This window comes from Vulpes vulpes, chromosome 1 (assembly GCF_048418805.1).
Source record: "Vulpes vulpes isolate BD-2025 chromosome 1, VulVul3, whole genome shotgun sequence".
NCBI lineage: Eukaryota > Metazoa > Chordata > Mammalia > Carnivora > Canidae > Vulpes > Vulpes vulpes.
Genome location: NC_132780.1, coordinates 85,778,680 through 85,789,800, shown reverse-complemented (window position 1 = coordinate 85,789,800; position 11,121 = coordinate 85,778,680). Strand labels below are relative to the sequence as shown.

Genomic DNA, 11,121 nt, shown 5'->3' with positions numbered 1-11,121 from the left:
TGACCTACATAGCTCCAATTTCTTATAGTTACATACATCTTGATATATGGAGTATACATTCTCATTGAGGTAGACTTGGTACTTCAGAAATTCTAAGAAAAAGCAAATGTTAATACTCCAAATTTCAACAGCTGGAAATAGAGTCAGTGTTGGCTTTTTTTTTCTAGTAATAGCATTTATGGTTTTTAAAAATGTAATTTAAAAATGGTAGACATTCAATTTTTAGTCTTAATATTTTGCCATTTTATGTAGGAAAAATGTTTTTATTACTAAGTATGTTCATAAACCTTGAAAATACATGTTTGAGGGTTTTTTAAACAAGTATATTTCCTGTTAGTTTATTTTTTTTATCTGACTTTAAAAAGATAATGCAACCTTGATTTCATTTCATTTATCCTTTGAGCCAGAGCCGAGGAAGATAAAGCCCTTTGATCTCCAGAGTTACTTTGTAGCTGTCAATCTGTATAAGCTGTGTTCTGAAGTGATTCCAATTAACAACTTTTCACCACAGTGTATAAAATGTGTTTTGCTTTCTTTTAAAGAAACTCTATAAAACTTTGAGTGAAGTCAAGCTTGAAGTGGAGACTGTAATCAAAACAGGAAGGCATATTGTCCAGAAGCAACAAACTGACAACCCCAAGGGGATGGATGAGCAGCTGACTTCTCTGAAGATTCTCTACAATGACCTGGGTGCCCAGGTAAGGGCAACTCCACTGCTCGCTGTGTCTCTCTCATGTATGTATTTTAAAATTTTGCTCCTAGAAGAATGCATGTTGAGTTTTATGGCACTGATAATAATCTTCTCAATTATCCCAGTAGTTTTTATTGTATTTCTTTACATCTTTACATTGTATGTTAACATTACAATGATGAATAATTGTAGAGAAATTTACTTTTGATATTTAATCCAGACTCATTTATATATATATATATATACACACACACACATATATATACATTTTAAAGATTTTATTTATTTATTCATGAGAGACACACACACACACACAGAGAGAGAGAGAGAGAGAGAGAGAGAGGCAGAGACACAGGCAGAGGGAGAAGCAGGCTCCATGCAGGGATCCCGATGCGGGACTTGATCCCGGGTCTCCAGGATCAGGCCCTGGACTGAAGGTGGCGCTAAACCGCTGAGTCACCTGGGCTGCACTTATTTTTATATTTTCAATGGCTAGTCACACTTCCTAAGTTATTCTAAGAAAATTCTACCAGTAGTAGCTTCTGTATAAACTCAAGTTATTGGTCCTTGGATTTCTAAATGGAATAGTCTGCTGAGAAATGTTAAAACATTGGGACTCTAATAAATGGTAAGTGTCAGCAGGTTTACAGTAATCTAGCAGGATCTAAAAGCCTTTTAAGAAACATATAATTTGGGCATCTTAGTGCCTTAGTGAATCTGCAGGGGGATTTTTGGCCATTTATTGTGGATGACTATATTCAGCAGATTTAATGTCTTATCTTACTGAGTACTCTACCCTGAAACCAGGAAAGCAGAGCAAAATAAAACAAAATAACAATAAACATGTTTAAATGAAACCTTCTTGGCAATATTGTGATGTGTTAGATAATATTTTAGATCCTTCTTGGGTTATTAAACATTACCTAAGTTTCTGCATAAGCCCAGAGAAAACTAGCTGAAATTTTGTTATCATTTTTGGGTCAGTAAGAATCAACAGTGCCTACATTTCCTGGAAAATTTTGACTTTCTTACTTGCAAGATAAAATTGCCAATCTGATACATGTTATATTATTTTTATACATTGTATATCTGGAACACATAGTGTCAAGCTTCTTTTTGGTATTATACAGTTGAAGTTATTTGTCAAATATTATAGTTATTCATCAACTGGGCATATTACAGATGGGAATGATGTTGCTGGTTTTAATATCAACTCCAATTGAGACTGGTTTTAGTGTTAATTTTCTCATTCAACACAATTGGGACTGTACTGTGTGACAGGAATCATATAGGCAGTATAGATCAAGAGGTGAGCAAAAACATAATTTATCCTTGTCTGATAGAACTTAAGATAATGAAAGAAGAAAACACTAATCAAGTAGCCAGACAAAGTAATGTCACATTAGCAGTCTGAAGTGTTATGAAGGAATGTATGTGGTGCTTTAAGAGTATATGTAATGGAGAATTTAGCCCAGTCTGGGTTATAAAAGCTTCCTTGAAGAAGTGATGCATAAGCTGAGATCTGAAGGATGAGTAGGAATGGCCTGGGTGAAAGCAGTGGAGGAGACTTTGAGGTTGATGGAACAGCATGTGTAAGGGTCCTGAGGCAGGAGGCAAGCATGGTACATTTGTGTGGCTGATTCAGAGAGAGAAAGTGTGGGGAACATGGTGTTGGAGAGAGGGCTGAGACCAAGAGCATATAGTATCTTAGGATTTGTAATAAAGATTTTAATCTTAAGAGCAATGAGCAGTTATTGCAGGATTTTAGCAGTGAGATAACAAGCTCATGTATTTGCTTTTTAAAAGATCACTCACTGCAGTTTGGAGGATGAATTGGAGAAAGGCAGCATTGGATGTGAAGAGAGCAGTTAGGAAGTCATTGTGTTCTTAGTGAGAAATGAAGATGCAATGAACAAGAGTGGAGCAGTGGAGATGGCATGAGCAGATGGGCTTAGACATATTTAAGAAGTGAAGTGAGTAGGACTTGGTGATGGATTAGGATGTGGGAGTATAGGAGGGAGGGAGATGAAGGATGACCCTTGGGTTTCTGGCTTGGTTACATGGAAGATCATGATGGCATCATTGGGAGGGACCACTGGAAAGAAAGGCAGAAATGTGGAAAAGTCATAAGTTGGACATGTTCACATTTTAAGTGCCTTTGTGAGAGTGAATTGAATATGTCAGGTACTCACAAAGTTATTCAAATCTGGAGAATATATCTGGGCTGAAGCTAGGAAATTTATGAGTCATCTGCATAGAGATGGTAATTAAAGTTTTCAGTGGTGATGAGATTGTCTAGGGAGAGGATATAATGAGAAAAGAGAAACCTGTAAAAGCCACAAAATAAAAAAATAAACGAGTGGGATGACATCAGACTAAAGAGCTCCTGCACAGCAAACAAAACAAAACAAAACAAAAAACCAAAAAACCAAAACCCATCAACAAGATGGAAGGACAACCTACAGAAGGGGAAAAAATTTGCATATCATATATATGGTAATGGGTTAATATAAAAAAGTGTATGAAGAAGTCATACAACTCAATAGCAAGAAATCAAATAATCCAATTAAAAATGGGCAGAGGATCCAAATAGACATTTTCTAAAGAAGATAGTTGAATGATAAACAGGTACATAGAAAGGTACTTAAGCATGACTAATCATCAAGGAAATGCTAATCAAAACCACAGTGAGATACTACCTCACACCTGTTAGATGGGTAGTATCAGAAAGAGATAATGCTGGCAAGGATGTGCACTGTTGGTAGGACTGAAATTGGTGCAGCTGCTGTGGAAAACAGTGTGGAGGTTCCTCAAAAGGTTAAAAGTAGAACTACACTACACTCCAGTAATTTCACATCTGGATATATATCTGAAAGAAACAAAAATACTACATTGAAGAAATATCTGCACCCTCATGTTCATAGTAGTGCTAGTTAGAATTGCAAGGCATGGAGACAACCTAAGTGTCCACTGATAGAAGAATAGAAGAATGGATATAGAAGATATGGTGTATATATAATGTCATATAATTCAGCCATGAAATGAAGGAAATCTTGCCATTTACAACAATATAGACCAACTTTGAAGGCATTGTGCTAAGTGAGATAAGCTGACAGAGAGAGACAGATAATGTATGATCTCACTTATGTGAAATCTAAAAAACAACAACAGCTAAACTCAAAAAAAGAGATAAGGTTTGTGGTGGTTACCAGAGGAGGGGGACTGGTGGGCCTGGGAGTTGGATGAAGGTGATCAAAAAGTACCAACTTGTAGTTACAGGGTGCATAATAAGCTCTAGAGATGTAATGCACAACATGCAGATTAAAGCTAATACTGCTGTATATGTACATATGGAAGTTGTGAAGAGGATAAATCCTATGAGTTCTTATCACAAGCAAGAAGCTATTTTGTTTTTTGTTTGTTTGTTTGTTTGTTTTGGGGGGGATCTATATGAGATCATGGATAAACGTTTAAAGTTTTTGTGGTTTTCATTTTGTAATATATGTGAGTAAAGTCATTGTGCTATACACCTTAAACTTATACAGTGTTATAACTCAATAAAACTGGAAAAAATAAATTAAAAATAATTTTTAAGTAAATTAAGAAAAATAAAAGGGTCTGGAGCAAGTCTTGAGGAATTAGATCATTTAGTAAGACATTTGAAAAAGGTGTGTTTGCAAAAGAAACTAAAGTATATCTGTACCACATTTTATTTATTTTTTCATCAGTGGACATTTAAGTTGTTTCAATGTCTTGGCTATTATGTGTAATGCTGCCATGAACATGGGCATACAGATATATTTTCTAAATACTGATTTCATTTCCTTTGCAATATATGCCAATGTGGAATTACTGGATCATATGATAGTATTATTTTTAATGTTTTGAGGAACCACCATACTGTTTTCCATAATTATATACTTGAAATCTACTAAAAGAATAGATATTAAGTGTTTTCACCAAAAAATAAAGGTAACTATGGGAGATGATGGATGCATTGATTAACTTGATCGTGGTAATCATTTCACTCTGTATACATATGTAAAATGATCGCATTGTACACCTTGAAAAAATCACATGGTAGAAACTAAATGTATGTATATGAAACAGTAGCAAGAAGTAGTAGACACCAGGAGAGTGCTGGGTTGGGGAAGCCAGGAGAAAAGGGTGTTTTGGGAAAGAGTGTAGGCCCTAGTTTTGAATTATTGTACATTACATATGATGTCCACTTAAAGATGTCAAATTAGATCTTTGCCCTTGGAGTCATTATTGAACTTAGCAAAGATAATTTCTGTGAAGTTATAAGGGCAGAAAGCAGAACAGGAGGAGGTAAGAAGTGTGAGGAAAATAAGAAAATGATTTTCAGGTTGGTAAGGGGTGATGGGAGAGAGCAAGTTCTTAGGAGAGATAGAGCCAAAGAAGGAAAAAAATTTTTTTTTTAAATGCAAGAGACTTACGTATGTTTCATAGCTGATGGGGATGATCCTATTGAGAAAGAATGGTTCCATAAGAAGTTCCATAAGAAGAAGAAAGGATAAATGGTTAGGTAAAATCTTTCCAAGTTGATACTGCTTAATTCAGAATGCATTATAGCTCATAATGTATTGGTTAGACTGAGAAGAGTGAATTGTTATAAGTGGAACTGAAAATTATTTTCTTCCTGGTAAATACAAATCTTTGGTAGCATTAAATTTTATGATTGTATAGCTTCCCAGTCATGTCAGAGTCCAATAAGATCCCTTGAATACCTAATATCTTTTAATAAAATTCATGTATTTGTCTCCTAAAGTCTGCATTGAGGGGCTATTAATTTAAAGTTATGAATTCTAATTAAACTCTGTAGAGAAAAATATTTCACTTTTAAGAAGGAATTTAATAAAAATCCATCCTTGAGGTAACAAAGAGTAAAATGTAACCAAGGGGACCAGAAAAAAGAAATGTAATTCCACATTACTTATTAAGAAAATTCAATCGTTGTATCATCTAAGAAAATTTCATCCCATACCTGACTTATTTATCACTCTACTACTTAGGTAATGTGAATTGTCTCTACATACGTGCACATGAAAAGAGGGACACATTTTTATTTATGTATTGTGTTTTGGTGCCCTTAAAAATGTTATCTCAGCTTTAGATTATGAATGATAGTTTTGTTTGAGAATACCATCCTGTAACATGAAGGGTCAGACCAGGCTCAATCCAGTGGTCGTGTGCCCCCCTGCTCATGGCTTTAGACCCTGTGAGCTTCACTGCCCTGTCCTGCAAAATAGGAAGGAGAGAGCCCATTATAGATGCCGTTGTGGTTCTTGTTTGCATGGCATGTATCAGATTCTTCAGCATGATATGGGAGCTATGTAAAGAGCCTGGTAAACGTTAGTTCAGTCCATTTTGCTTTTCTGTCAACCACAAAGACAAAATGATAAAGGTTTATGTTGCATAGTCATCTCTTATATTTTAAATTAAGTACTTAATTGCTAAACTTAATTATGAAAACCATACTATTCCCCCTCAACTTTCTAAAATATAGTGTATATGTGTGTGTTTTTTAAACAGAATTCTTCATTGAGAGGATTGTAAGGCATTTTCTGTTCAAAATGATAAAAGATACCATTTACTGATTCTGTAACTTTGTTACAAGGACTGGGCCAAGCCCTCTGTGTGTATATCTTTCTCATTTAATACAGAACAACCTTTCAAGGGCAGTGCCTCCACCAAGGTCAGTTAGAAAGTAAGTGGGAAGAGATAAGATGAAAACCCAGGGTTGCCTGACACTTAACCTCTACACAGTATGTCTCCTTGTGGAATTACAAGAGTGGAGTGATTCCAGGTGGGAGAGGTAAAGGTTATGTATGTCTTGGGGGTTAAGGATGGATAGTTTGGATCCTTAATATTATTTTGGATTCATTCTTTTTGTATTCATTTCCCTCTTCCTTGCCCTTTCCCTCTCTCTCCCTTCCTCTCTCTCTTCTTTCTCTCTCTTTCTCCTTTTTAGGTGACAGAGGGAAAACAGGACCTAGAAAGAGCATCACAGTTGGCCCGGAAAATGAAGAAAGACACTGCTTCTCTCTCTGAATGGCTTTCTGTTACTGAAACTGAATTGGTACAGAAATCCACTTCAGAAGGCTTGCTTGGAGACTTGGATGTAGAAATCTCCTGGGCTAAAGTAAGTTGTGGTTCGGTTACCTGCCAATATTATGCCAGGGTTTCTTGTGGCATTTTGTTCAGGATGTCATTTATCTCCATTTCATGTTAACTATAGCCTTTTTTTAAAAGATTTTTTTCCACTTCCCTGTCTTAAGAAAAAAGAAAGACTTTTTTAAAAGACAACAATTTTAAGAAGACATTTTTATCTTGATTCCAAAAGCATTAAACTCACATGGGCTTTATAAGCATTGTGCCTATGTGATACTTAAAAACATTCTAATCATTATTACCCTCACAATTGGTGACATTTTTTGAGTATTCATTTTTCACAAAGTAGTGTACTGAGTTTATTCATTAATTCTTCTATAATAACTTTTATGCCAGTAAATAATATTCTATTGCAGATGAACTGATAGAAAGAGCATAGGAACAGAATTTTAAAATAAAAGCAAAGGTCCAAGAGTTTTCTGTAGCTCCATAGTTATTTTGAAATCACAGAGATTAGAGAGTAGATTTGCCAATTCTCTCTTTTAAGGTGGGCAAAGAATTGAACACAAAGCACTTTTTCTTTCAACCAAGGCATTCTCTTTTCGTAAATTTGTTTCCTAAGAAAGGAGCATGTACTAGAGATAAGTGCTGAATATAAATGATCAATACTGTGACAGAAATTTATATAAAGCCACAAGTATCAGTGTTGACATCTAAACACTCCACGTTGCTTGTGGAAAGTGGAGAGCAGATGCTCTGAGATCATGAGTGATACAACCATTTCTTAAATTTGAACACTTCGTAGAGGTAGCAGTTGAAAGAAGATCAGGATCTGAGGTACTACAATAGCTCATGAGAAGTATAATTATGCCATGGGCTATGTGACGTGACAAGGAGATGGAGAAAGGGATGAAGGAAGGAAAGGAGGAACCCCACTGATTTGAGATGCTAAATTCATGTATTCTTTTTGCCTATTGCTTTTCTCTGTTTTCTGCTTCACTGATCTGACCCTCTGAATTGTTCTTCAGCTGTTTAACTCTATGGCTTCATAATATATTTCAACATGTAGTTAGTGGATTCCCTGTCTTTATGCTTCTGTTTGTGTGTATGTGTTTATACTCATATAAACTTTAGAAATATTAGTCTGAAATTATTTTAAAAATTTGATTAGAAATTTTGGTTTGAATTGCCATTATTTATAGATTTTTTTTGAGGAGAATAAATATCTTTGCTATAAGTCGTCTTAGTAACATGGTATGTTTCATTCCCCTCCCCAATTTTTTTTATATTACTGCATAATGCCTCAAAGACATTTTATATATATATGCAAGGATATTTATTCTTATATACTTATTTTTATAGGTATATAAAAAGTATGCTTTTTCTCTTTTTTACTCATTACTTGTAGCTTGTTCATAGGTGACACTGATTTTTTGCATTTTTAATTTTTAATCATCCATCTTTGTATACTGACATCAATTCAGTTAGTTTTTTACTCACATCAATTCAATTCAGTTCAATTAATTGATTCTCATAATTTTTAAAGGTAAAGAGGTAAAACAGTGGTAAGTTTGCCTCTTCTGGTACTACTCATTTTAAAATTCCCATTGTATCTTATTTCAGGTTTGAAATAATGAAGATGGTAAATACAAGTCATGAATTCACAGCACTAGAGTAAATCAGATGAAACGTCAGTAGGGGACCCACTTTTTCAATATCGTTTCCAGATTTAAGAAACATTAAGATTTCACAACATTTTAATGTATTTGCACCTAAAAATTGTGTAAAAGTTTTGCATTGTAAATATTTATTTATTTATTTATTTATTTATTTATTTATTTATTTTTTATTGGAGTTCAATTTGCCAACATATTGCATAACACCCAGTGCTCATCCGGTCAAGTGCTGCACTCAGTACCCATCACCAAGTCACCCCAACCCCCCGCCCACCTCCCTTTCCACTACCCCTTGTTCGTTTCTCAGTTAGGTGTCTCTCATGTTTTATCACCTTCACTGATATTTTCACTCATTTTCTCTCCTTTCCCTTTATTCCTTTTCATTAATTTTTATATTCCCCAAATGAATGAGACCATGTAATATTTATCCTTCTCTGATTGACTTACTTCACTCAGCATAATACCCTCCAGTTCCATCCACGTCAAAACAAGTGGTGGGTATTTGTCGTTTCTAATGGCTGAGTAACATTCCATTGTATACATAGACCACATCTTCTTTATCCATTCATCTGTCGATGGACACTGAGGCTCCTTCCACAGTTTGGCTGTTGTGGACATTGCTGCTATAAACATTGGGGTGCAGGTGTGTCGGTCTTTCACTGCATCTGTATCTTTGGGGTAAATCCCCAGCAGTGCAATTGCTGGGTGGTAGGGCAGATCTATTTTTAACTCTTTGAGGAAACTCCACACAGTTTTCCAGAGTGGCTGTACCAGTTCACATTCCCAGCAACAGTGCAAGAGGGTTCCCCTTTTCCACATCCTCTCCAACATTTGTGGTTTCCCGCCTTGTTAATTTTCCCCATTCTCACGGGTGTGAGGTGGTATCTTATTGTGGTTTTGATTTGTATTTCCCTGATGGCCAGTGATGCAGAGCATTTTCTCATGTGCATGTTGGCCATGTCTATGTCTTCCACTGTGAAATTTCTGTTCACATCTTTTGGCCAGTTCATGATTAGATGGTTTGTTTCTTTGCTGTTGAGTTTAATAAGTTTTTTTATAAATCTTGGATACTAGCCCTTTATCTGATAGGTCATTTGCAAATATCTTCTCCCATTCTATGGGTTGTCTTTTAGTTTTGTTGACTATTTCTTTTGCTGTGCAGAAGCTTTTTATCTTGATGAAGTCAGTCCCAATAATTCATTTTTGCTTTTGTTTCTCTTGCCTTCATGGATGTATCTTTCAAGAAGTTGCTGTGGCCAATATCAAAAAGGGTGTTGCCTGTGTTCTCCTCTAGGATTTTGATGGAATCTTGTCTCACATTTAGATCTCTCATCCATTTTGAGTTTATCTTTGTGTATGGTGTAAGAGGGTGGTCTAGTTTCATTCTTCTGCATGTGAATGTCCAGTTTTCCCAGCACCATTTATTGAAGAGACTTTTTTTTTTCCAGTGGACAGTATTTGCACTGGAATATTTGTTGACCATATAGTCCACTTCTGGATTCTCTATTCTGTTCCATTGATCTATGTTTCTGTTTTTGTGCCAGTACCACACTGTCTTGATGATCACAGCTGTGTAGTACAAATCTGGCATTGTGATGCCCCCAGCTATGGTTTTCTTTTTCTTTTTCTTTTTCTTTTTCTTTTTCTTTCTTTCTTTCTTTTTTTTTTTTTGTTGGTTTTCTTTTTCAATATTCCCCTGGCTATTCGGGGTCTTTTCTGATTCCACACAAATCCTAAGATGGTTTGTTCCAACTCTCTGAAGACAGTCCACGGTATTTTGATAGGGATTGCATTAAATGTGTATATTGCCCTGCGTAACATTGACATTTTCACTATATTAATTCTTCTGATCCATGAGCATGGAATATTTTTCCATCTCTTTGTGTCTTCCTCAATTTTTTTCAGAAGTGTTCTGTAGTTTTGAGGGTATAAGGTCCTTTACCTCTTTGGTTAGGTTTATTCCTAGGTATCTTATGCTTTTGGGTGCAATTGTAAATGGGATTGACTCCTTAACTTCTCTTTCTTCAGTCTCATTGTTAGTGTATAGAAATGCCACTGATTTCTGGGCATTGATTTTGTATCCTGCCACATTGCCAAATTGCTGTATGAGTTCTAGCAATCTTGGGGGGGAGTCTTTGGGTTTTCTATGTACAGTATCATGTCATCAGCGAAGAGGGAGAGTTTGACTTCTTCTTTGCCAATCTGAATGCCTTTTATTTCTTTTTTTGTTGCCTGATTGCTGAGGCTAGGACATCTAATAGCTATGTTGAATAGCAGTGGTGAGAGTGGACATCCCTGTCTTGTTCCTGATCTTAGGGGAAAGGCTCCCAGTGTTTCCCCGTTGAGAAGGATATTTGCTGTGGGCTTTTCGTAGATGGCTTTTAGGATGCTGAGGAATGTTCCCTCTATCCCTACACTCTGAAGAGTTTTGATCAGGAATGGATGCTGTATTTTGTCAAATGCTTTCTCTGCATCTAATGAGAGGATCATATGGTTCTTGGTTTTTCTCTTGCTGATATGATCTATTACATTGATTGCTTTATGAATGTTGAACCAGCCTTGCATCCCAGGGATAAATCCCACTTGGTCATGGTGAATAATCTTCTTAATGTACTGTTGGAT

General features: G+C 35.7%; 1 protein-coding gene across 9 annotated transcripts in view; it reads left to right on the top strand.

The window, feature by feature from the left end:
- UTRN (utrophin) overlaps positions 1–11,121 on the top strand; it is a 497,326-nt gene that overhangs the window by 189,027 nt on the left and 297,178 nt on the right. For all 9 annotated transcript variants that reach the window (XM_025997956.2, XM_072719084.1, XM_025997957.2 and 6 more), the window contains 2 exons: positions 543–698; positions 6,684–6,854. In XM_025997956.2, coding sequence (XP_025853741.2) covers positions 543–698; positions 6,684–6,854 — 327 coding nt within the window. The remainder of the gene's footprint in view (positions 1–542; positions 699–6,683; positions 6,855–11,121) is intronic.